This window comes from Schistocerca nitens, chromosome 9 (genome assembly GCF_023898315.1).
Source record: "Schistocerca nitens isolate TAMUIC-IGC-003100 chromosome 9, iqSchNite1.1, whole genome shotgun sequence".
Lineage (NCBI taxonomy): Eukaryota > Metazoa > Arthropoda > Insecta > Orthoptera > Acrididae > Schistocerca > Schistocerca nitens.
In genome coordinates this window covers 425,312,885-425,340,816 of record NC_064622.1, presented here as the reverse complement: position 1 = coordinate 425,340,816, position 27,932 = coordinate 425,312,885, and the positions used below count along the sequence as shown (strand labels likewise).

Here is a 27,932-nt window from a genome sequence, read left to right as displayed (position 1 = left end):
GTTGCGGCATGCTACCAGTGTTAAAGACTGCAATGGAGCTCCGTATGCCACGGCAAACTGGCTGACACTGACGGCGGCGGTGCACAAATGCTGCGCAGCTAGCGCCATTCGACGGCCAACACCGCAGTTCCTGGTGTGTCCGCTGTGCCGTGCGTGTGATCATTGCTTGTACAGCCCTCTCGCAGTGTCCGGAGCAAGTATGGTGGGTCTGACACACCGGTGTCAATGTGTTCTTTTTTCCATTTCCAGGAGTGTATCAATGTGCTGCTGTCCTTTAGTATACGAGTAGGAAAATTAATGACAGATGTCAAATTGAAAGAACCGAGCAAGACTTCCAGGTCATTCTTCCTATTACACTCTTTCAGTGAATCAATATTGAAGTCTCCACAAACAATAATTTGCTTTCCCCTATCTGACAGATAGCATAACAAGGCATCCAAGTTTTCCGGAAATAAATGAAAGTTTCCTGAAGGGGACCTATATACTGTTACAATTATAAAAGAGCCCTCCTTCAGTTTAAGTTGACAGGCACATGCTTCTATATGTTGCTCTAGACAAAACTTTTTTGTATCTAAGCTTTTTACACAGTCATAACTTTTGACATATATGGCAATTCCTCCTCTCACCTTATTCTCTCTACTCATATGTGCAGCTAGTTTATAACCACTGATATTTACCTTTTCCATATCAGACACAATGTGATGCTCAGACAGGCATAGTATCTCTATTACATTATCAGATTCAATGTCATCCAATCAAACAAGGAGCTCATCTACTTTATTCTTCAATCCCTGAATATTTTGGTGAAAAATGGTAACATTATTTTTTACTTTACTTTTGTGAGAATCTACTTTTTTCTTTACTCCACCAATATTTTGGTTAAATATGGTAACATTACTATTTACTTTCCTCTTGTGAGAATTTTGTGAGTTTTGGACCTCTTTAGCACCTGCCTGCCTGAACTTCTCATTGGACACTGAGAACTAATAAACTAATAAAAAAAACTGCAGAACTAATAAAGAATGCTGGTGACAGCATGAAAATGATGCTGCTTAAACTTATTGGGTCCATCTATAACACAGAAGAGATACTGACAGACTTCCAGAAATGTATCATTGTTCCTACACCAAAGAAGGCAGCAGCTACAAAATGTGAACAGTACCGAACTCTAAGCCTAATTTCACATGCATCAAAAATTCTCATAAAAATAGTTCTGAAGAGAGCTGAAGAGAAGGTGAAGGATATGAGTGAAGATCAGTTTGGTTTCAGAAGGGGATTGGGAACAAGAGAGGCGATTCTGGCATTGAGACTCGTTATCGAAAAGCAATTACAGAAAAATAAATCTACTTATGTTGACTTTGTAGACACAGAAAAGGAATGTGATAACATTATCTGGCAAGAGATGTTCAGAGGGCTGAGGAAAAGTGGAATAAAGTACAAAGACATCTGTGTGAAAGTCGGTTTCTATAAGAATGAGGTAGCAGTGATTAGGAACTGTCACCAGGAACAAGAAGCAAATATTAGAAAAGGGGTAAAACAAGGATGTGCTCTCTCTCCTCTTATATTCAATGCTTACATCCAGGAAGCTATAGACCAAGTTCGAGAACCTACTGAGGTGGGGATCAAAATTAATGGGCAGTAGATAGACTTGCTATGTTATGCAGATGATATTGCTATAGTCACGGAGACAAAAGATGATCTAGAGGAAGTCCTCAGAACAACGGAAAAAATTCTATGCAATCAGTATGGAATGAGAATAAACAAGAAAAAGACTAAAGTGATGGTATACAGTACAGGAGCAGAATATGAACCTTTGATGATGAGAATAGGAAGAGAGGAGCTGGAAGTGATAGAGGAATTTACTTACCTGGGAAGCAAAATCACAAGGGATGGTAGAAGCTGGAAAGAAATTGCGAGCAGAATACAAAAGGCCAAAATTGCATTTAATCGGAAAAGAAACTTACTCACCAGCAACATCAGCCCGAAAAGGAGGAAACGAATCATGAAAGGTTTCGTTTGGAGTGTGGCCCTATATGGATGTGAAACTTGGACAGTTGGATGAGAAGAGAGAAGACGGCTAAAGGCCCTGGAGATGTGGTGCTATAGAAGGATGATGTGATGAAGGTCAGCTGGAGAGATAAAGTAACAAATGAAGAGGTGCCTAGAAGCGTACAGGAAACCAGATGTCTGTGGAGGCATATCCAAACAAGAAGAGACAAACTTGTAGGACACATCCTACGACACAACATCATCATTGGAACAATAGCAGAACAAGCTATTGAGGGAAGGAATCAGCGGGGGCGACCAAGGATATTATACATGCAACAGATCATGAATGACATTGGATGTAACACATATGTGGAAATGAAGAGGAAGGCAGACAGAAGAGAAGAAGGGCACTTTGCTGCAAACCAACCTCAGGATTGAACACTAAAAGAAGAAGAAGAAATGAACATGAATTATTAACATATCTAAACACTGTTTCTGTACTGTTGTGTAAACAAAGGCAAACTTAATTTCTAAACACTCAAGTTTTCAATTAAAAAAAATAAATAAAAAGAAAGAAGTTAATCTAAGATAGTTAAGATCAGAAAGGAGGTGTTCTGTATGCTGACTATGCTTCAAGCAGGTGAATATTAAATGATTAATGTACCCCACATCTGAGCTGTTGCAATAATAGGTGCCAGAATTTCTTAGTTGGAAATAAAATAAATGCATAGGAAAACAGGCTTGATTAAATCTCATCCTCACGATTGCAGAGATAGCTCTACAGTGTATAGACTGTTGTGAAACCACAGAAATGGGGGTATGTGGGTTGTATCCGTATCCAACTATAATACATTGACACTAAGGAGGAGTTGTGCAACATAAATGAAAGTTGGTGGGCATGTTTATACATCTGAAAGATGACGTCGCTTCAAATTTTGTTGCAGTCACATAAGAGTGGCCTAATAGAGCCATTATGAGGATGCAGATCAGCTTTTGTTTAAATATACATTATAGTGGTCCTGAGCATTAGTTACTGTTGAAATTGGGCATGGTGAGTTGATGTAAGTCAAGAATGACTTTAAGATGAGGAAATCGCCATTATCGAGATATTAACACGATTCACGTTGTCCGTCGCACTTCACATAGTGTAGACGGGAACTGTCTGCCAGGCATGCCCGATGTAAAACTGACTGGGCACGGCCCGTGCTGCCTGAGTTGTTGTTGTTCTGCCGGCAGAGGGCAAGGCCGAGTTCTCGCGTGACCTCTGGTGGATAGGACTTTACTTGCGGCAACTACTGTCTGTGACGCGCCGTGCCAATGTGCGCCTCCCGCGATCTTTCTGGTGGCTACTGCACTCCTCCTCCCTGGGGGGGGGGGGGGGTGAAGCCACTGTGAGCCACTGCATCGGAAGGTGGAGCGTCATGCAGTAGCAATAACCTCCATGTCCATTGGCATGGTGGAGTCTGGGGTATCTGCCAACCCTCAAGCCGGAACCTTCGAATACGGTTGGAAGTGACCCACATGAAGAGGCCCCCATTGTCCCACCATCGGAGCCCGGGACAGAACGGGTGACAAGCTGTCGAACTCAGGATCCTGTTCCACCTCGGGAGGGGCAAGACCCAGTGGTGGGGACGATGGGGAAGGCACGACCACAGGTGAACCAGACTCCTGAGAAACCAGGCCTGCGAGGGGGGCCGGCTCTTGCCGGGGCAGCTCTAATGATGGCGATGCCGGTGCTGGAGCTACTGGAGGGCGCCAAGGCTGAGAACCATCGCAGTGTGGCGGAGTCACAGGGGGTAGGGGCGGTAGCGTCCCCTGTGAAAACAACACGGGTGCTGGCAATGGGGAAGCTGGTGCCTGAGGGGTCGGAGGGTGGGTGCCCAAACGTGGACGTAGCTGATTTTGGTGATGACGCACCTCCCGGTCCCCCGCCTGCAAGGTATAGAGCCAGCGGCCATTGCGGCGCAGGACCACCGCCGGTATCCAACATGGATTGCGACCAAATCCACATGCCCAGACCGACATACCTGGTGGAAAGCTGGGTACCCCGTTTTGCGAAGACTGGCGAGGACCAGGCCAGAGGAGGTGCAGCAGAGTCCTAGGTTGGCACCCGTGGAGGAGCTCTGCGGGGCTGCATCCTCCCATCGGTGTGGTCCGGTATGCCGTCAGGAAAAACGTCAACGCCTCCTCCACAGGAAATTCGTGCACATACTTTTTCATCTGTGTCTTAAATGTGCGCCCCATACACTCGGCTTCCCCATTCGATTGTGGATGAAAAGGGGGAAAGCAAATGTGCCGAATACTGAAGCACCTACAAAAATCCTGGAAGGCCTGGGAAATAAACTGAGGTCCATTGTCCGATACCAGGGTGACTGGCAGACCTTCCACAGAAAAGATTTTTGCGAGTGCCTGGATTGCAACTTCTGAAGTGGTTGAGGAGCAGCAAACCACATATGGGAATCGGGAATAAGCATCAATGACAATGAGCCAAAAGCCATTGAGAAACGGGCCCGCAAAATCTATGTGAACACATTCCCATGCCTGGGTTGCAGGTGGCCATGAAGAGAATGCTGACCTGGAAGACGCCTGTTGGCTCACACACTGGGAACAGACAGCCACCAAGTGCTCAATTTCTCTGTCAATACCAGTCCAGTACACATGTCTGCGAGCCAAGGTTTTAGTACGGGAAACACTCCAGTGCGCCTCGTGTAATAACATGAGGACCTCCCTTCGCAAACTTGCAGGAACAACCACGCGAGGAGCTGTATCATCAGTAGCCAGAAAGAGAACTTCTTCCAAGACTGAGAGGCGGTCTCGTAGAGACACCACATCCAAATGAAAACACATAATCTCCTCCCGATTGAACTTATGATCCGGGCCCACCAGAAGACAGGAAAGAGCATTGGCATTGGCCTGCTGTCCGGTAGGGCGAAAATGAATGTCATAATGGTACTTAGAGAGGAACAAAGCCCAGCGCTGCAGTCTGTGGGCCTCCGTATCTGGAATCTGAGAGGCGGGGCTAAATAATGATGTTAATGGCTTATGGTCAGTGATTAACTGAAACTTCACGCCATACAAGAAAGAGTGAAACTTGGTAACAGCATAGACAATGGCCAAAGCCTCTTTTTCCACCTGGGAGTAATGGGCCTGCGCAGGACTAAGAGTTTTAGACGCAAAGGCCAGTGGCTGCTCAGAGCCATCCGCATTGCGATGGGCCAGGACTGCCCCCACCCCATACTGTGAAGCATCTGTAACCAGGACCAACGGCTTATTGGGGACAAAAGTAGCCAAACAAGGCGCTGACGTGAGGGGGCCGTTCAACGAGGTGAACACTCGCTCGCATGCAGGCGATGAACCAAAAGGAACAACCTTGCACAGAAGGCAGTACAGAGGGCAGGCTATGGTGGAAGCCCTGGCAATGAACCGGTGGTAATAGGCAATCTTGCCTAAAAAAGCTTGTAACTCCTTCAGCAAAGCGGGCCACGGAAGGTTGACAATACCTTGGACCAAACTTCCTAGCGGCTGGATGCCGTGCCGAGAGATGGTGTAGCCCACATACTCAATGGATGGTTGGAAGAAGTTCGACTTACGCAGGTTGCAACGCAGGCCCACGGACCTGAATTTGAGAAAGAATGTTCGAAGGTTGTGCAAGTGTTCCTTCATGCTGCGACCTGTGACAATTATGTCATCCAGGTAATTAATACAATGAGGAATTGTCGACGTGATGTGCTCAAGATAATGCTGAAATATCGCCGGGGCACTGGATATTCCGAAGGACAACCGCTGGTATTGGTGAAGGCCAAACGGGGTGTTCATGACCGCCAGCTGTTTGGAGTCCTCATCAAGTGGTATGTGATGATAAACCTCCGAAAGTTTGATTTTCGAAAAATATTGACCTCCCGCCATGTCAGAGAACAATTCATCAGAACGAGGCAAGGGATAGGTGTCCACCAACAATTGGGAATTAATGGTGGCCTTGAAATCGCCACAAAGATGTAATTTTCCTGAGGGTTTCCTGACAATAACGAGGGGTGAAGCCCACTCACTAGAAGAAATGGGAAGAATGACCCTGAGGGCTGTCAGCCGGTCTAGCTCTGCTTTTACCTGAGGGCGGAGAGCCAAGGGGATCCGCCTCACACGTAGAAAACACGGGCGAGGCGACGCCTTCAACGTTAAGTGAACTTCAAAGTCTGGAACACGCCCCAGGTCCTCCTCAAAGATATCCTTAAAGTCAGAGGTCAAAGATTCCAATGATTGATAGGAAACGTCTTCGGAAACCAACTGTATGGTGTCTGCGATAGAAAAATCGAAAGCTTGATAGGCATCCAATCCAAAAAGGTTAGCGAAGCTCGCATCACTGACAACAATACAAGTAGGAGGCCGAGTGACTCATTTGTAAGTAACATCGGTAGTGAATTGACCCAGTACGGGAATGAACTGTTTACCATAACCACAGAGACGCCGGTATACTGGCACCAACGGGGGCGACCCAAGGTCGGAGTAAGTTTGTGCATTCAACAAGGAAACTGCCACGCCCGTATCTACTTGCAGTTGTAGTCGGTGCGACCGAACTGACACCTCGATAAAGAGTTTGTGTGCCGATGCGTCGGGAGCCTGTCCCGATGAAAGTTCCTGAATGTCCTCTGTATCTGCTTCCTTCAATTCCTTTGAGGCTGAGCGGCAAACTTGAGCAATGTGTCCTTTTTTATTACATTTGCAACAAACGGCCCAACGTTGGGGACACTCTGACCGATCGTGATGTATATAGCACAACGCACAGGATGGTAACAGGGGCCGGCAGCCGGAACTCTGTTTACGCGCCGTGCGGGAGCGGCCGTAACAGCCGGATTGTACCGCTCGCACGTCTTCCACCCCGGACGCAGTGGACACGACTGCGTCGCCCTGAACCACCGCGATGTCACACCACGCTTCCAACTGTTGACCTGCGGTGTGAGAGACTTCATATGATTGAGCAATGGACAGGACTTCCTCAAGGGAAGGGTCTTCCAACTGCAGGGCCCGTTGCCGGACCTCCCTATCGGGCCGAACAAACAATGACGTCTTGCACCATAACGTGGGCATACGACTCTCGCGACTGCTCCATGACAAAATGACACTTGCAACTAAGACCGTGTAGGGTAGTGGCCCACACCCGGTAAGACTGATGGGGCTGTTTCTTGCATTGATAGAACTCGACCATAGCCGCCACAACATGCGCGCGGTGGCGATAATAGGAAGACAGCTATGAACACAATGCGTCAAAAGACAAGGACAAGGGTTCCTCCAACGGCGCTAGCTGCCACAAAACTTGATACAGGGTGGGAGATATCCAAGACAAGAAAAGAGCACGACATACCTCCGCATTGGCAACATGAAATGCCTGGAAATGCTGCCAAAGGCGATGTTCATATGCGTCCCAATCCTCCACCGTCTCGTCATATGGGGGAAAGGGAGGAGGGAATGGCGCTGGAGCAGACTGCATGGAGAGCAACGCCGGAAGTGCTTGTGTCATGGTTGCTATGAGCTCCTTCTGCTGCTCAACCAAAACCCGCAATAAATCCTCCATGCCGTGGATAAGCTGCGAAACCGGAACAACAACCCTACTTGTCACCAATTGTGTATTAACACAATTCACGTTGTCCGTCGCACTTCACTTAGTGTAGACCAGGAACTGTCTGCTAGGCATGCCCGATATAAAACTGACTGGGCACAGCCCATGCTGCCTGAGTTGTTGTTCCGCTGGCAGAGGGCGCGGCCGAATTCTTGTGTGCCCTCTGGTGGACGGGACTTTACTTGCGGCAACACTGTCTGTGACGTGCCGTGCCGATGTGCACCTCCCGTGATCTTTCTGGTGGCTACTGCAATAAACACCAGTGAGTTTGAAAGAGATCATGTTATAGGGCTACAAGAAGCTGGATGTTCCTTCCTTGAAATTGCAGAGACGCTTGGTAGGAATGTAACATGATTGGTGGCAGCTATAGTCATGAAAATGTACAGTAGCAAGATGATTGGGCTCTGGACACCCACGTGGCACTACAGAGAGATGATGACTGCGTTGCGCATATATCTCTGGTGCATTGTACTGCAACTGCAGCAGCAGTGGGCACCACAGTGTTACAAATTAGTTACTTCAAGGACATCTTCGAGCCAGGTGCCCTGTAGCGTGTATTCCACGGACCCAAACCACCACCATCTGCGATTTCAGTTGTGTCAATCGAGAGCTCGTTGGAGAGCGGGATGGTGGTCTGTTGTGTTTTCTGATGAAAGCAGGTTCTACCTCATTGCCAGTGATGGCCCTGTGTTGGTTAGGAGGAGGCCATTTGAAGGCCTGCAGCCATCCTGTGTGTATGTTAGACACTCTGGATCTACACAAGGAGTTATGGTGTGGTTGCGATTTCATATGACAGCAGCACCACCACCCTCGTGGTTATCCCACTCTTCCTGACTACAAATTTGTACATCAATCTGGTGATTTGACGTGTTGTGCTGTCATTCATTAACAGCATTCCAGGGGTTGTTTTCCACAGGATAACGCACAACCGTAAATCACTGTTGTAACCCAACATGCTCTACAGATGGTCAACATGTCCCTTGGCCTGCTCGATCAGCAGATCTGTCTCCAGATGAGCACATATGGGACATCATCAGCTGACAACTTCAGGGTTTTCCACAAATGGCATTAACCATCCCCGTATCAACCCACCAGGTGCAACAGGCATTGAACTCTTATCCCATAAACGGACATCAGGCACCTGTATAACACAGTGCAGACATGTTTGCAAGCTTGCATTCAATATTCTGGCAGTTACACCAGTTATTAATGGGCCAGCATTTCACATTTGCAATGGCTTATCTTGCACTTCAATTAACCTTTGATCTAGCAATGTTAATCACTTAAATAGGTTACCTAGGCAAATGTATTCCCAAAATTACATTACTCTACATTAATATTTTTGTGTTGCATTTTTTTAATCAGTGTATTTTCATTTTTAACAGATGTCTTCCATTCCTCTTTTCTCTGTGATCTGATGTCCCTTTTAATTTGATGTAATAAATTGGTGTAAGGTAGCCTGATATCTAAGAGAGTTCTGGATATGGCAGCTTCCTTGGTCAACAGTTTTGTTAAACAAAATGCCTGCATGAGCTTTAACCCAAAGTAAATGAATATATTTGTTTGTTTGTAAACATTCTGTTATTTTGTTACCTATGTCAATAACAAGTTTATTGCTGTGTTTACTCCAATTTCTGCTCTCTATAGCTCTAAGAATGCTTTTAGAATCAGAAACAATTATAATACTTTCATTATGCTGGGTTAAAGAGTACTTAATGGCCTTCATGATTGCTCTTGCTTCCACCGTATATGAAGAAGCTGATAAAGCTTGTACTCTTCAAAGTGACCCCTTTTTGGACATATTGCTCCTTTCTCCTTCTGATCTTACAGGATGAGTCAATTAATTTTCAGTCGTTATGTGAACTGTGCAGCTACTAGCTACCACAAATCGTGGTGGCATAGTGGTTAAAAACTCTGGAGGGTGAGTGTGAGTGTTCAAATCCCAGGCTGATTATCCACATTTAGGTGTGCAGTAGTTTCACATATCCCCTCAAAACAAATGCCAAAACATCTTCTATCAGAAGAATATAGCCGATTTCCTTCCTCATTGTTGTCCTGTCTAAATGTGTTTTCCATTTGTAAATCATCTTTGACAAGATTGCTTATTTCTAAGCATGTTCTTGATAAACTTTGTACAATTTAATTTCCGTAAGATTTACCCGTATGTCTGTCATTTTTTACCTTCAGCATATAAAACAAAAACACAACAAAACAATGGAGCTAAAACAATCAGTTATTGACATCTTTAATTTTCTTTCCCATCTATTCCCCCCCCCTCCCCCCCCCCCCCACCACACCGTCCCACCTCTGCTATGTGCACATGCACAATGCACTTTGCTTTTCACTCTCATTAACTCGTGTGTGATGTTTTAGTAGTAATCTCTGTCTTGCATATTACCCTGTCTTCCACCATTAGCTCTCAGGGTTTCAAATCTCGTCCGATGCTGTCCCCTACAATCAGTCTTTCCTTCTCATCCCGTACGGTAAGTCTCCCCTGACCCACAGTTCTGGGTGACTTTGCCAAAAACTATCTTTTTCCTAGACCTCTCCAGTCCTTTTCCTTCACCCTTCTTCCTTCCCCTTCAACCGTTAAGGAGCCACTGGCTCCGAAAGCTTGCCATTTACGACAGTCTCTTATGTGTGTGTTCTGCTGCCACTTGGTGAGTAGATTTTTTAAGATAAAACATTGGAACTGATATTACCTTGCTCTCTTCCTTAAATTTTTAATTGATTATACGTTATTATTTGCTGCACCAAAATATTCTGACTCCAAGACACTATAGTGGCTCATATTCATTCAGTTGATTTTCCACATGCTTGTAAGGTTCTCAGGCATTGCACTGGGTAGTGTCATGGAAAGTGCACTGTGCTTCAATGTAGCAGCTCGTCATCTTCAACTGTGGGGAGTAGTTGTAGCTCGTCAATTCATATACTGATTCACTAGAGAAGTGCAGATGCCAAGAGGCTATAACATCATCACAGATAACATTGACATCTATAGCTCCCTGCTAAAGAAATAGGCAGGGGACCCCAGATGCATGACACATTGAAAACTGCTGCGGACCTCAGCACATGCATTGTGGCAAAGCTTAGCTCTCCTAGCTTTTGAGTCTGTCAGTGTAATCTTGTTGAATTAATGTATCTGCTCCAATCATTGCTTTAGTGCTACCAAAGCTGCTGAATCCTCTGTTTCTGTTGAGTAAATCATTTGTTATATATATTTCAACCATTACTTTAATGGCACAGCTTGTGGCAGGGGTTTCCTGCCCCACATGTGGGATCAACGGCTCATTCTTCTGGTAGGGGGGCTTTGTATGCTGACATCTCCTATGATGATGTTATAGCCCTACTTCCTGGCACCTGCATTCTTCTTAGAAACTTCTGTATAAATTGGCAGCCCACTTCAACTCAGCACAGTTCCACCAGGAAATGATGAGCAGCAACTTCATTGAAATATAACTTAAGTTCTATGGCAGTAACCTACAGGGAGGAGACATCAACAGTTAAGAGTTTGATAATCTTCATTACGAGAGAAACAGACTGTTGTGTTCTCTTGCATTTTGATTCAGATTTTGGCTTCAGAAAACTTGATTGAAATTCACCAAGTGGGCATTGATGACAGTCAGAATTTGTTATGCATAACAAGAACTAGACATGATCTCCAGAAATCTGCTTTCACTTTCCCTTTCTTATATTGTCATGTCAGTTGGCATATTCCTGGAAGTGATAGGCAGTGCTATTTGGTCACTTTCAGACCAGACTGAAGAAGTCATGGTGTGTCGAATTTCTGTCACCTTGCATACTGACCACTGCAAAAATATAAACATTGCAGACATACTGTGCTTAATTTCACAGATAAAGACATTTAGGATGCACACACCCAAGCAGAATATTACCTCTGTGATGATGAAAGCATTTCGATATTCAAGAGAGGACAAGTGTGACACCATTATTTTTTTGTCTGTGACATCTTATTTTGACAACATGACAGATTTATTGGAGATTTCCAGAAGAATTCTATGGATGCATACAAGCAAAGACATCCACACTCCTCAGTGCCCACCTATTAATGACCACCTGAAACCAAGACTTTATGGCCTACCAAAGAGGCCTGATTCACCCCTTGCCAGCAGTATTGCAACCCTGACATACTACCCAGCAATAGATCTGGCTTCTCTTTTGAACCATTTGGTTCAAAAATTGAACACTGCATTAAAAATTCAGAAGACAAAATGTCAACTCAAGATCTTACTTCTCGAACCAACTGACATATTAGAGTTTCGTCCCAGTTTATCTGTTACCAAAAGTGCCTTTTTAAGAAACATTGCGTCAACTATAAAGTACCTCAGTGAGTAGTTCTTGAACCCAAATGTTTTTTCTTTTTTCTTTTTTTTTTATATATGTTTAAATGATACCTTGGTGGTATGACCACATGAGACCGCAATGCTTCCTTTATTTTTAGAAATCGAAACTCCCTCTATACAATTGTCTGGTTAAAAATGAAGACCTCCCTTTTCCAGATGTCATGAACGTAGAAATCGCTCTTGGGTCACAATATGTATGGTGAATGAACACACAATTACTTATAATTGTGAGCTACTAACTGTTTTCACTCATCCCAAGGCAGTAGCATTTTATGAGCACTCACTCAAATTGTGGGAGTTATATCAGATCCTGAGAGCTTGTCGGCAGAGTTTACCCATTTCCATTTAGTGTTAGGTGTTAGCGCAGAAAAGGTGCTCTGAGAAGCAGATTCTTGGGTCACAATATGTATGGTGAATGAACACACAATTACTTATAATTGTGAGATGCTAACTGTTTTCACTCATCCCAAGGCAGTAATATTTTATGAGCACTCACTCAAATTGCGGGAGTTATATCAGATCCTGAGAGCTTGTCGGCAGAGTTTACCCGTTTCCATTTAGTGTTAGGTGTTAGTGCAGAAAAGGTGCTCTGAGAAGCAGATTCACAAAGCATTTTGACTAGAATGCTCAAACATCATGAGCAACCAGATGTTGTGGAGAACTCAAGTAGGATGGTTTTCCTGCCATATGAAGATAAAGAGCAATGGTGAAACTCATCTCTGCATGTGGTTAGATGTACTCAGAACTGAGCTTCATGGAATTAAAAAAAAAATGTTGGGCATGCATGTTTGAGAAAGTCAACAACAGTTACACATAGAAAATATAAATGATGAACTGATCGCTCTCTCTCTCTCTCTCTCTCTCTCTCTCTCTCTCTCTCTCTCTCTCTCTGTGTGTGTGTGTGTGTGTGTGTGTGTGTGTGTTTGTTTTGTTTTGTAGCATTCCGTAAGTCATATGCAGTACTATATGGTAGGACAGCTAGGCAATAGAGCTTAGCAAGAATTACTTAGATTCATTTGTGATGAACCATAGGTTCCTAAGTATTGAGCTCCCAGTCCCACTGATTCCCTATCATCTTAAAATAAATACATGCTCCAGCAACCAGTGTCTTAAAGAAAGCCAAAACGTATAATTAATTGTGAAGATCACAAGACTGCAGAAATCTGTCAAAGCCATCAGTCCTGAATGTGTACAATACACCAAGTGGGTTGATTGTTGTTGATGCAAAATAGTCAGTGATAATGTGTAGGATACCTCCTGCATCCCAGTTGTAGTGAAAGTGAATTTCTGGTGACTTCAAGCTGTTGTATCTTGGGCAATACTTTGTTGAAATAAATGAAATTTGGCCATCTTGTACAACTCTATGCATTCTCTTAAAAATATTAATGTAAAGAATTTTATGTGCCATATTTCACCACAGTATTTTACACAAAATTACCTGAAAAATTGGCTCCGTAAATATCGATGCCTAAAACAATTTCAAAGTTTGGCTTCATGTATATCAGGGACTAAAGGTACAATGAATGTGAAATTTGACATGTAGTAACCTAACAACACAAGATTCTCAGATATAAAGTTTCATTTATATACTACTTTCCAATACTGAATAAATTCAGTACAGAGTTAAAGATTTTGTAAAAAGTTCAAAAATGTAGTATTTTTGACCTAATTTTGCAAGAAGTTGTGTTCTGTAAAACTCTCCAAACTGGACTTCTTAGAAAGACTATGGCTTTAACAAAAAGGAAATATGTTATTGATGAGCCAACAGAGGCTAATTTGAAACAAAATTGAGCACAAAAATCGCAACATGAAAAAAATGTAAATTTTGGATTGTTATATCTCTTAGAGTTAATACATTGTGAATATGAAACTTACTGTGCACTAGCTCAGTAGCACAAGCATATGGAATAAAAAAAAATTCATTCACCTACTATTATCCATTAATCTACAAATTTGTAAAAAAACTGATGATTTTTGTGAAAAGATGTAAATATGGCATTTTTGACACTTGTTTTGTTGTTGTTGTTGTTGTTGTGATGGTCTTCAGTCCTGAGACTGGTTTGATGCAGCTCTCCATGCTACTCTATCCTGTGCAAGCTTCTTCATCTCCCAGTACCTACTGCAACCTACATCCTTCTGTATCTGTGTAGTGTATTCATCTCTTGGTCTCACTCTGCGATTTTTATCCTCCACGCTGCCCTCCAATTCTAAATTGGTGATCCCCTGATGCCTCAGAACATGTCCTACCAACCGATCCCTTCTTCTAGTCAGGTTGTGCCACAAACTCCTCTTGTCCCCAATTCTATTCAATACCTCCTCATTAGTTATGTGATCTGCCCATCTAATCTTCAGCATTCTTCTGTAGCACCACATTTTGAAAGCTTCTATTCTTGTCTTGTCCAAACTATTTATCGACCATGTTTCACTTCCATACATGGCTACACTCCATACAAATACTTTCAGAAATGACTTCCTGACACTTAAATCTATACTCAATGTTAAGAAATTTCTCTTCTTCAGAAACGCTTTCCTTGCCATTGCGAGTCTACATTTTATATCCTCTCTACTTCGACCGTCATCAGTTATTTTGCTCCCCAAATAGCAAAACTCCTTTACTACTTTAAGTGTCTCATTTCCTAATCTAATTCCCTCAGCATCACCCGACTTAATTCGACTACATTCCATTATCCTCGTTTTGCTTTTTGTTGATATTCATCTTATTTCCTCCTTTCAAGAGACTGTCCATTCCGTTCAACTGCTCGTCCAGGTTCTTTGCTGTCTCTGACATAATTACAATGTCATTGGCGAACCTCAAAGTTTTTATTTCTTCTCCATGGATTTTAATACCTACTCCGAATTTTCCTTTTGTTTCCTTTACTGCTTGCTCAATATACTGATTGAATAACATCGGGGAAAGGCTACAACCCTGTCTCACTCCCTTCCAAACCACTGCTTCCCTTTCATGCCCCTCAACTCTTATAACTGCCATCTGGTTTCTGTACAAATTGTAAATAGCCTTTCGCTCCCTGTATTTTACCCCTGCCACCTTTAGAATTTGAAAGAGAGTATTCCAGTCAACATTGTCAAAAGCTTTCTCTAAGTCTACAAATGCTAGAAACGTAGGTTTGCCTTTCCTTAATCTTTCTTCTAAGATAAGTCGTAAGATCAGTATTGCCTCACGTGTTCGAACATTTCTACAGAATCCAAACTGATCTTCCTCGAGGTCGGCTTCTACCATTTTTTCCATTCGTCTGTAAAGAATTTGCGTTAGTATTTTGCATCCGTGACTTATTAAAGCTGGAAAATGGGCTGCGACAGGGAAGTGCACTTTCGCCTTTATTGTTTATTATTGTTATGGATGAAATCCTACAGCAAGTATCAGATGCAATTGGAGATCATAAAATGAAAGCAGTGCTTTTTGCCGATGACCTGATGTTATGGGGAAATTGCGAGAAGGAGGTGCAAGAGCAGTTAGATGTATGGGAGGCAACGGCAGCACAATATGGAATGCATTTCTCTGCAAAGAAAAGTGAAATAATTGTCACAACAAGGAAGAAGAATAGGCCAAATGTGGATATAACTTGTGGAGGGGAAAAACTACAAGTGGTAGAGAACTTCAAGTACCTGGGAAGCATGATTGAAAGTAAGGGAGGAAACGCAATGGAAATAAATGAAAGGTGCAGAAAAGCAGGGCAGTTGTACAAATGCATTAGGGGGCTTATTTGGAGCAAGGAGGTGCCACAGAAATCCAAGGGAATTATATACCGAACATACTTTGTCCCCATATTGACATACGGAAGTGAGACATGGGTAATGCACAAAAGCGATAAAAGTAGAATACAGGCTAGTGAAATGAAGTTCCAGAGGAGCAGGTTGAGTGTAGCAAGACGAGACAGATTGCGAAATGTGTATGTGAGGGAAAGACTAAAGGAGGAACCAGTACAGGACAGGATAGAAAAATCAAGACTGCAGTGGTATGGACACATGAAGAGAATGGATGAGGGAAGAATTCCAAAGAGGATGTTTGATCTGCAACTGGAGGGGAAGAGGCCCAGAGGAAGACCAAGAGATAGATGGGTGAAGGGAGTGAAGGAATGTGTGACGAGAAGAGGAGAGAACTGGACGAAGGTGGAAGAGGGGGAATGGTGGAAAGACAGAACACGATGGAGAGGCTTGTGTTCCCGACAGACCCAGCCAGTGGCTGGAAACTGTCCAAGATGATGACGACGACGACTTATTAAACTGATAGTTCGGTAATTTTCACATCTGTCAACACCTACTTTCTTTGGGATTGGAATTACTATATTCTTCTTCAAGTCTGAGGGTATTTCGCCTGTCTCATACATCTTGCTCACTAGATGGTAGAGTTTTGTCAGGACTGGCTCTCGCAAGGCTGTCAGTAGTTCTAATGGAATGTTGTCTACTCCCGGGGCCTTGTTTCGACTCAGGTCTTTCAGTGCTCTGTCGAACTCTTCACGCAGTATCGTATCTCCCATTTCATCTTCATCTACATCCTCTTCCATTTCCATAATACTGTCCTCAAGTACATCACGCTGGTATTGACCCTCTATATACTCCTTCCGCCTTTCTGCTTTCCCTTCTTTGCTTAGAGCTGGGTTTCCATCTGAGCTATTGATATTTATACAAGTGGTTCTCTTTTCTCCAAAGATCTCTTTAATTTTCCTGTAGGCAGTATCTATCTTACCCCTAGTGAGATAAGCCTCTACATCCTTACATTTGTCGTGTAGCCATCCCTGCTTAACCATTTTGCACTTCCTGTCGATCTCATTTTTGAGACGTTTGTATTCCTTATTTCCTGCTTCAGTTACTGCGTTTTTGTATTTTCTCCTTTCATCAATTAAATTCAATATTTCTTCTGTTACCCAAGGATTTCTACTACTCCTTGTCTTTTTACCTACTTGATCCTCTGCTGCCTTCACTACTTCATCTCTCAAAGCTACCCTATTCTTCTTCTACTGTATTTCTTTCCTTTAGTCCTGTCAATTGTTCCCTTATGCTCTCCCTGAAACTCTGTACAACCTCTGGTTTAGTCAGTTTATCCAGGTCCCATCTCCTTAAATTCCCACCTTTTTGCAATATCTTCAGTTTTAATCTGCAGTTCATAACCAATAGATTGTGGTCAGAGTCCACATCTGCCCCTGGAAATGTCTTACAATTTAAAACCTGGTTCCTAAATCTCTGTCTTACCTTGCTTTCAGCCATTCGCAGTACCAGCACAGCCAGGCCGTTTTGGTTAGTGTTACAAGGCCAGATCAGTCAATCATCCAGACTGTTGCCCCTGCAACTACTGAAAAGGCTGCTGCCCCTCTTCAGGAACCACACGTTTGTCTGGCCTCTCAACAGATACCCCTACGTTGTGGTTGCTTGTACGGTACGGCTATCTGTATCGCTGAGGCACGCAAGCCTCCCCACCAACGGCAAGGTCCATGGTTCTTGGGGGGAGGGGGTGGGGTCACTTGTTTTACAGATACTATTTTGTATCAAAGCTTTAAAACTGGCATCATTTGAAACAATTGTTTTAAGAGCTTCCAACTAGAGATGGGCAAAACTGTTCTTTTCAGAGATCGGATCCGAACTGTTCACTCCCTGAAATGAACTAGGTCTTTTTCGTGACTCACCACTCATTCTCAATAGAAAATAAATGGAAGGCACATTGCCCTTTAAACTTGGTTTATTCCAGTACTATACCTGTATTTTGATCTTATTTGATCCTATTTTGAAGTAACACAGATAATGAGTAAGAATTTTGTATTGTTTATTGAAATTTCCACGATATGACAAAGTTTTTGATTATCGATTTATTTTGCACTATCGTGGTTTTTTGGGTGATCGGAAAATGTTGTAACTTAAGATTTACATTAACAATGTATTTGGCTATAATGTATTAAAATTTCATTAACCTCGTACAAATACATCCCAAGCCATATATAGTTTTAAACTGAAGACGCCCAAAATCGCAAAATCCGTACTACAATTAGAAAAAAAATATAAATTTGACTGTAAGACCAAAGTGCTGCATATAGCCTTATGCAGAATAAAACAAGGAAAATATTGGTGTATCACATTTTGCGATACGTTTATTGGTTTGCTCGTAATTAAAGTGTAAATTCGAGTGTCCATAATAAAAAATCCTATAGTAAGAGGAGTCGTCAGGAACCTCATCTGATCAGTTTAAACAAATAAAAATAAAATAAAAACAAATTATGTATACGTAACATGATTATGTAATATAAATATCGGTATTAGTACGAAGAACAATATCCAGTATAGACGAACTCCGATGCAGAGGCGCTGAGTCAAGCTGGTCGAGCCGCGAGCTGTATTGCTGCGTGAGCTAAGACCGCAGAGACCAGAGTGACACCTGAGTTGCTTTGCTCAACGCTCTGGCTAGAGTCGAGAACGGTGGGGTGAGCGTTGAGTGGGCGAGTTCCGAGCGTGGGGGGAGCGGTGAACGGCCACCACTCACCCGCTCCGAGACAAATCGTCCGTTCGCTTGCGAGCAGGTTGTTGCAAGTAGTTCTTATGTTCTCCGCTAGGAGGCTCTCTGTCCTGTTGCTCGCATCAACTGCCCAGAGGGCAGGACATGCGACTGAAACGATCGCCGACGGAGTGCGATGCTAAGTTAAGGTGCGCCAGACACTGCACGCGGCAGAGGAAGCACAGAGACGGCACGGCATATGTGAAACACAAAATCCAATGGGGCACTGCACAATGCAGGCAGCCAAGACAGAAGCAGGGCAGAGGCCGGCGCCGGCTGTGTTGTGTGGCGTGCAGTGTGCTCTGGCCAGCAGAGGCCCCGCCGACCTGCTCCGTCTCTCTCTCTCTCTCTCTCTCTCTCTCTCTCTCTCTCTCTCTCTGCTGTGTGAAACGTTTGGAGCTACCGTTCTTTTTTTCTGAATCACTGATTGTTCACTCCTTTCAAAGATTCAACTCTATAAAACAGTTCAGGAGCGGATCCCCCATCTCTACTTCCAACCTCCACCTCAGCAACCAGCCCCCCCCCCCCCTTTCCATCACTAGATAAGGGTGTAATTTCCAACATGGGCTAACAATACTACATGAATTCAGGGAAAGTAACTGGAAATATCATGCTGCAAATAAAGTTTTAACTTTTGCATCTTATATAAAGTATATTGGTGATTAAAGACATGATAAAGATGAAACTTTGTACACAAGACCTTAGCAAAGTAAAGTTTTTTCCAGTATAAAATATCGTTCATGTACTGCTTTCCAAATTTCTAGAAATTCGTTCCACACTTGATTTTCATAAAAATTACAAAAGTAGACCACACTCAATTTGCATTTAGAAAATTTGTGTTCCATAATTAATTTCAAACCAATTACAGCTGGAAAGAGCATGTTTTGAAGAATCCAGAAAATCATATTCAATTTTCCAGTCTGCACTAACAATATCTGAAAATGATGGACAGATTTGAGGAAATGTGCCACAGCAACAGGGTAAATTTCAGCAAAATGTTGTCCGTGTTTTATTGCCTATGATTTTTATTTTTAAATTGACAAGTAAGATCTCACTCTATTGTTTTGGTACATGGTGACATTGTCTTTACCAGTACAAGAATTTGACATGGCGACCCAGTTGCCATAGGAGTCACGAAATGCTAGCCACAGGTGGGTTTATTCATCCAGTTTCCTACACCTGTAATTTGGTTTCTTAATTTAGGATCAAAGCTTTGTGATGGTAATGGTCTGCTTACAAAGCCATTTCCTAAGTACCTAATCCCCAAATCTCAGTTCTGTAGGACTGTTGTAACTGTGACCAGAAAGGTTGCGGGGTTGTAGTGAAGGAGAGCTCGGTGGGACCCATGGAGCAGCCCATGAACAACAACACAAACAGGAAAGGACAGAAACGAACAACGAAGGACAACCGAGCAAGACCTTATGCACAACAACACACAAGAAGCAACGGAGTCACAAGAAAACCTCACCAAACAACCACATCCACTCGTACATGGAACAAATTAACGTAAACACGCTGTCTGTAGGGGAGATGATAGACACAAACAAAGGTTAGACTGACTGACTGGCTGAGCGAAAGGCAGGCGCTTAAATACATGATTGGGGACGTCGCTATTGGCCTCTGGGACCACCTGTTCCACCGTGGTGTCCTCACATTATACATGGGCCAGGAGGCGCTTCCCGCCCTGCCATGGCTTATGGTGTGACGGTGCAGAGACCTCTAGTGGTGTTCGACGTTCATGCCATCTGGCGCAGATTCAAAACCCGCAGCGCGTGGTACCAGGACAACTATCCAACATAGGCAGATTTTAAATTTGACAACATTTCAGTTTACATTTTTTATAATATTTGAACCACTTTCTGCAGTTCGTTTTCTGGAAATTGATATTGTCAGTTAGATGATTATATTGAAGGAAAATAGAGCATGATGGGGTCTTGATCTGGTACCCAACAAACATTATGGCCAATAAAATGAATGAGCTGGGCCTTAAGCATGCATAAATTTTATCAGGGTATAATTGTGTTTCATTAATTTTTCAATAATGTTACCGATCCACTATTCAGTATCATATTTACAGGCAATATAATGACTTAGTATCAACTCCTATCCATTTCAGAGTGAGCATGGCTGCACTAGATACTCTGGCAACAAAATAGAAAATTTATCATGTCAGTAGAAACTTTGCTGATACGAATTGATGATGATCTCTCATACTGGCAACTGTGCTGCTTTCTTGCCATCTTATTTCTTCAAACTTTTTGCTTTCTTACATTTCTTGTTTTGTAAAACACACACACACACACACACACACACACACACACACAGATATGTCACAAAAGATGAATAGACCTTTTGTCTTCAGTATTCGATTGGTTGATGGCCTTTGTAGGCTTATGCGTATAACCAGTTGCTTGTGCTATCAATCCCATCACTCCCTGCAGATTTTCCGTAGCTGGTGACAAAAAAGTTCCATTCTGCATCAGTGTTGAAATCATTTTTGTGGCTACACAGATTGACAAAATTCTTATAATTTTTACATTGTGCAGCTGAGATGGCACTTAAATAATGTTTTTTTTTTTTGTTTGAGTTCACAAAAAGTTGATCAGTTTTTGAATAAACGCCTGTACAGATACTGTAACATTTTGCATTGACCTGAAATAGTGCAACAGTTAACAGATTGCAACGTTCCCTTGTTGATGTAATAAGCTACAAAATGGTGTAAAGTAGCATGCAGATTTTCCCTCTGGAAAACTAACTTTCTAAAAACATGTTGAATGAGATCTATTTTTGTAATTTTTATGAAAATCAGATTTGAACTGATTTTATAGAAATTTGGTTATCCTATAAAATACTTCATGTTGCTAAGTTGTTGTGTCCAACGTTTCATGTTTATCATGCCTGAAGACAAAGTTAAAACTCTATTCGCATCACGATTTTTCCGTCCACTTTGCCTCAATTTATGTAGCGTTGTTATCCCATGTTGGAAATTACACCCACTGTTTTTGGGGGGGTGAGGGGATCTTAAACCATATTGTTTCAAATGAGACTGGTCTTCATGCTTTAAAAATGGTATTTGTAGAAGTGCTCAGTACACCAATTTACACCTTTTCACAAATGTCATTCTCCCTTCTTTTCCAAATTTGTAGATTACTGGAAAATAGTAAGGGGATGAAATTTTGTTTGCCATATCCTTATGCTAATGAGCCACTTGAACCATTGCATATTAAGTTTCATGTCCAGCATGCGTTTACTCTATGAAATACAAGAATCCAAAGTTTACATTTTATTCGTACTGCAATTTTTGCACCCAACTTTGATTCAAATTATCTGGCATCACTAGCCCACATTGGATTATCAAATACACATTGTCTTGTGGTTAAAGCCACAGTCTTCCTAATCAGCACAGTGTGGAGAGTTTTAAAGAACACAGTTTTTTGCAAATTTAGGTCAATTTTCCACGTAATTTATTCGGCATTGGAAAGTAGTAGTAAATGAAACTTTATATATGAGAACCTTGTGTTGTCAGATTACTATATGCCAAATTTCACATTTGTCATAACTTTAGTTCCTGAGATATAAGAAGCCAATCTCTGAAATTTTTCTCAGGTGATTCTGTCTAAAATTTCTGGCTGAATATGGCTCGTAATATTATTTTCATTGATATCCTTAAGAGAATGCATAAAAGGTGTACAAGATGGCCAAATTTGATTGTTTGCAACAAAATATTACCCAATATATAACAGCTAAATGCCGTCAAAAATTCACAGTCTGTGCAAACTTGTGTGTGGAGCCAAACAAGTTGACTGGCTATATCTCTGCCAGTGTTTCTTTGACGAACATTAAACTTTGCCAGTTATCATTGGGGTTATGTGCAAATATTCACACAAAATTTCATCAAAATCCGTGATGCTTGAGCAGGAAAATGTTCGGAAATTAGGCGATTAGAAGTGGAGTGACTACAAAGTGGGCCAATGTAGCTGTCAGAGATGCCAAGAACATCATCAGGAAAATAAATACTGTGCTGAAAAAGAGCAGGACATTTGTTTTAAAACATAAATTGCTTGTATTGCCCTAAAATGGTCCAGTTGGGCACCTCACCTTAAATTCACATGTGACCAAGTATGAAATAGCCAACCAGATGAACTGCCGCTGCCAAACTACAGCCTAAGGCCAGCAGTTTCACTCAGTAATGGAACATCTTTGTTAAAAAAATGTAATAGACTTCAGTAGCTGCTTCACAGTCTCTTCTCCGTGGAGTTGGAAAATTGTAAGTATAAAAGTTTTTTCCAAATAAAATGCAGTCTTGTGAGAAAAATTATTTTATTTCTGCTGGAACGCAAACATAATACCTTATATTTGTATTTTCCCTTTTTCTCTCAACATTCCTCCTTGTGCACCAGTATCCTGGCGTGTCTTTCATCTACATGTCGCACTCCAACACAGTCTTTCCCAGTGCATTCAAGTCTTCTTGTTTTTTCTTCTCCACTTCATGCTCCACCCTTTTCCCCAATATCCACCACAGCTGGGATTGCTGCTTGCACAGTTCATGCAGCAACAGCTCTACACTACAGTTGGTGTGTGAATTGTTCATTAGTTATCTCTTACGATGAACTTTGCCCAGAATCCAAAAAATCTTCCATCTTTTATGTTTGGGTGTCCACTGTTTAGCACTCTTTATATTTGGAGAGGAAGTAATCTTACCCTAATGTACATGTTATATAAAAATTATGTCTTGTATACTGAATGCTGTAAGATGTTGTAAATATCAAAAATTGGGGCAAACAACCAGTTTCTGTAGAGGTGACTCTTGTTGGTGTTGCTGAACTCAGACATACTAACATCCATACCATTAACTGCAGATGTTCTCCATCACAACTTACATATAGAGGTCAGCAAACAATAAAGCCAGTTGAAATGTACTAGAGACTGGTTTCCATAGCTCTATCACTTCCTAGAAGTGAGACAATAAGAAATAATGCACGTTACTTACGGTGATAGCAACACCACTATCTCTTGTCGACAGCATTGCGGTAGATATTTTCATGGAGTGTTGGGTAATGATAAATTATGAAGCACATAGATGACAAAGGGTGGATAGGTGGATCCTTGATGAATAGGGCAATATGAAAGTGAAATTTGTTGGAAGAAGTGTGATAGCCCATGTCTATTTTTCTTTGTTTTGTCTCAGATCATTACTTCTGATTAATTGGCAAAATAATGCAGGAATATTTGATAATATTTAAGCCAATGGCATTCTTCCTACATTGTAGCAACTGTTTTGTGTATTAACACAATAAAGGTCTTGCCTTTAAAGCAAGTAGGACCCCATCTTTGTTAAAAAAAGAAGAAAGGTCATACATATTTTCTGTGTGTGCCTCTTCAGAACCCCTATTTGAAATGACTTTAACAATTCTGGGGTGAACTAGAATAATTGTTAATGCCAGATCTATTTAGCTAAAAACCTGGCAACAGGTGTTAAATACGCTTCTTGTTATGTTTTTAGCAAATGGATGTAGCATTTAAGAATGAAAATAAATTTAGTTTTCAGTGTGTGAAGATACCACCCCAGCATTAGGCTCTGTCATCTTTCTTGACTACCTTCCAGAGGCCGTGCTTGTAACAATTGTTTCAAGAGTGTGTGGAACAGGGACCCAACCATTCATAGAATTTGCATTTTTCCTTCAAATTCTTGTAAATCACCAATAGTTGGGCAAAGCCTAGTTGCATTTGTTTAATTCTTCTGTCCTCGAAGTCTAAGAATAAAGTTGAAAATTTCATACTTTTTTGTTGACTTTTCTTATGGCAAATAGGCATTGGAATGTATAAGGATAGTAACAAAATGTCAATTAAACCATTAATTAGAGCAAGTCATATTCAGGAAATTTCATGAAACTTGTGCGTGTTTATGTGATCAGGTTTAATTAATAAAGAAATGTGAAAAAATACAGCTTATTCAAACAACAGGCCTAATAGATTACTACAGGTGGTGTAGCTAAAATAAGAGCCAACTATTGACTGAACAAGCTTCACTGTGCAAATTATCATCAGGAGCATTATACAGTGTTGGGTTTGGTTGTTGTGTATGTACTCACTATTCATAAATAACTAATTCAGACATCTGTGGGTGACCTGACTGTAACTCACGATGTTTTCACAGGAAGAGCTGCTCCATATGGTGGTCTGACTCACTGCAACAGGTAGTTGAGCACTCCATTGTGTGACAACAGGCACCAATGCTGCCAAAGTAAGAACTTTCTAGATATGACAATTTTTAAGAAATTATATCTAAAAAAAGAAAGATGATGTAACTTACCAACCGAAAGTGTTGGTATGTTGATAGAGACACAAGCAAACACAAACACACACACAAAATTCAAGCTTTCGCAACCCACGGTTGCTTCATCAGGAAAGAGGGAAAGACGAAAGGATGTGGGTTTTAAGGGAGAGGGTAAGGAGTCATTCCAATCCCGGGAGCGGAAAGACTTACTTTAGGGGGAAAAAAGGACAGGTATACACTCGCGCGCGCACACACAAACATATCCATCCGCACGTATACAAACACAAGCAGACAATTATATATGTAAAAAACAATAAAAAAGGAAACATCTGATGTAGCTGGAAATGTAACATATCTCTCATGAGTTTTTGGAACTGGGTGCAATAAGTCCAAAAATAGCCAGTTTTGAGGAGAGATAAGCACTTTCAAAACAAAAGATTAAAATTACTTGTTTCACCTCTTGTCTCTAAAATGTGGACTGTATCTAAAAGTACAGAGATCATGTACCTTCTTTTGCTCACTTGTAGCACCACAGGAGATATATACATTAAGCAAGACAATATGCCTCACTACCACTTCAAATGGTGCTGAGGGATGTTGGGTAACATTCATATCTACATCTGTACTGTGTGAACCATCATGAGATGCATGGCAGGGCTGTCTGGGACTATTGACCACAGTATTGGTAAGCAAATCTGGGATGTTGTTGACATGCAAGTTGTGGGACTTTATGTATAGTTGCAGACTGGCATGGCTCTTTTTAGCTTCCAGTTCTTTGAGATTTGCCGTCATCAACAGGATGGAGAAAGATATCACATACTACAAGGAGAGTTTCTGATTCAGTTACTTTCAATAAAACCATGAAAGTATTAAACTCAGAACTCCAGAACATTGTGAATGGTTACCCATTTGACACTCTGCTGTGATTGGTATAATTTGAGTGCACAGAACATGCATCATTGAGATTTCTGGTGTTTCAGAGAGATGTAGAATAGATTTTAAATACTATGAATTTTTCATTGTGCGGGTATGCAGATGTTATACCAAAAGCAAGCACATAATCTACATCTAAATGTTTACTCTACAAACCATCATACTCTGTATAGACCTGTACCCTATTCACAGCTATCTTGTATCAGTTTGACCGAGGTGTGTGCGAATTAGGTTTTTGTGGCCTTTGGGTGTGGTTTTGATCTTTAGTGAGACCAGTTTGCTTAAAAACCCCTTTTTCCCATGTATAAAGTGCTCTGCAGATCCCATTAATCTCGAGAACTTTGTGGTGACTAAAACAGCCAACATTGCCTCCATAGAGTTTTTTCTTTTAATTTCAAATAAACCTGCTGGAGGAACATCTGCAACTGAACTTTATACCAGAGGTTGAAAATACCGCTACAGTTGTAAGGTTCTTTTATTTAGAACACGACCGGTTTTGTGCTCTTATACGCCCATCTTCAAATGTTATTCTGAAAATAATTAATAATTAATTGTGAAAATAATTTATTATGTTGGGCTGGTGTAGTGTCTTAGCAGCAGCACATTGCAGTGTTTCTTGATATCTTGGATCTTGTCTTCTGATTGTGAAAAATGCACCCATCATCTTGTCTGAAAGCAGTATAAATATTTTATACACACACTGCTCTGCAGCTTGCATGAATCTCAGGAACTTCATAGAGGCTCAAAGTTGATGTCAGCTGCAGAGAATTTATTTAAAATCCAATCAGAAGACAAGTTCCAAGAGATCAAGGAAAAACTGCACAATATGAGTGAGGAGAGGCATTTGAGATCCAATACATCTGGCATAATCTATTTCAAGAATTTCTAAATAAATTTAACACAGCTGATCCCAACTTTTAGTCATGGTGAAAGTGTTGTTGTTGTTGTTGTTGTTGTTGTTGTTGTGGTGGTCTTCAGTCCTGAGACTGGTTTGATGCAGCTCTCCATGCTACTCTATCCTGTGCAAGCTTCTTCATCTCCCAGTACCTACTGCAGCCTACATCCTTCTGAATCTGCTTAGTGTATTCATCTCTTGGTCTCCCTCTATGATTTTTACCCTCCACGCTGCCCTCCAGTACTAAATTGGTAATCCCTTGATGCCTCAGAACATGTCCTACCAACTGATTCCTTCTTCTAGTCAAGTTGTGCCACAAGCTCCTCTTATCCCCAATTCTATTCAATACCTCCTCATTAGTTATGTGATCTACCCATCTAATCTTCAGCATTCTTCTGTAGCACCACATTTCGAAAGCTTCTATTCTCTTCTTGTCTAAACTATTTATCGTCCATGTTTCACTTCCATTCATGGCTACACTCCATACAAAGAATTTCAGAAACGCCTTCCTGACACTTAAATCTATGGTGAAGTTAGTAGCAACATTATTACATGCAGCTTGTGAGTCAGTCTGAACTGCTATTGATGGATTTGTAACAGCTTTTATTGTAGGTACTATTGTATCTGAATCTTCTATCTTACGCAGTAACCTGTCCAATGATGGTCTTCCCAAAACTTTTAGTAAATAATGCAATCATTACTTTAAATCTTCTGAAAATATGTTTGTTTTTTTGTTAATAGCAGAATTTTCTCCTTTATTGTACTATTTTTTAAAAATAAGATTTTTCTTCATTGTTGCAGCGTGTGTGAATTGTGTCCGGTGGAGTTTCTCGGGAAAATTTTTGGCATCTGGTGGTGATGACAAGCTTATAATGATATGGAAAATTAGTAAATACACAGGTACGAATATTTCCTCTGTCTGTTTTAGTAAGGTGTCCTTCATTTTTTCTGTTTTTTGTTTTTACCTTTCTTCTTATTTGTCTACTAATGTACTGTCAGTAGGCTGATAGGTTTTGTGTTTTGCTAGTTTCCTTTGAAATGCTTCTTTTTAAAAAATGCATTGAAACAATTGTTTGAATATAGATTGATAGGTCTGGTAGTAGTATATATATCATGTTGATAAGTGTGATTCTTGTATTCAGGATGTAAATACATCGTTACCTAAATGATTACTGTCACAAATCTCATAAATTATTAAAATTGAGTGTTGTAAAGTTAGAAAAATTTTATTTAAAAATGTGAACTGTACCTCAAGATACAAACTGTGCTGAAAACTGGAGAGCTGTCACTACCGGTAGTTAAGAGGTTCAGATAGCCATTCCCCAAAATAGTTGGATATTGGAAGATTCCAGCTAGTTGATTTC

At 41.5% G+C, this 27,932-nt stretch overlaps 1 protein-coding gene across 1 annotated transcript in view; it reads left to right on the top strand.

The window, feature by feature from the left end:
- The window catches only part of LOC126203468 (protein HIRA), a 242,211-nt gene that overhangs the window by 14,418 nt on the left and 199,861 nt on the right, over positions 1-27,932 (top strand). The window contains exon 4 of the mRNA XM_049937786.1: positions 27,370-27,468. Coding sequence (XP_049793743.1) covers positions 27,370-27,468 — 99 coding nt within the window. The remainder of the gene's footprint in view (positions 1-27,369; positions 27,469-27,932) is intronic.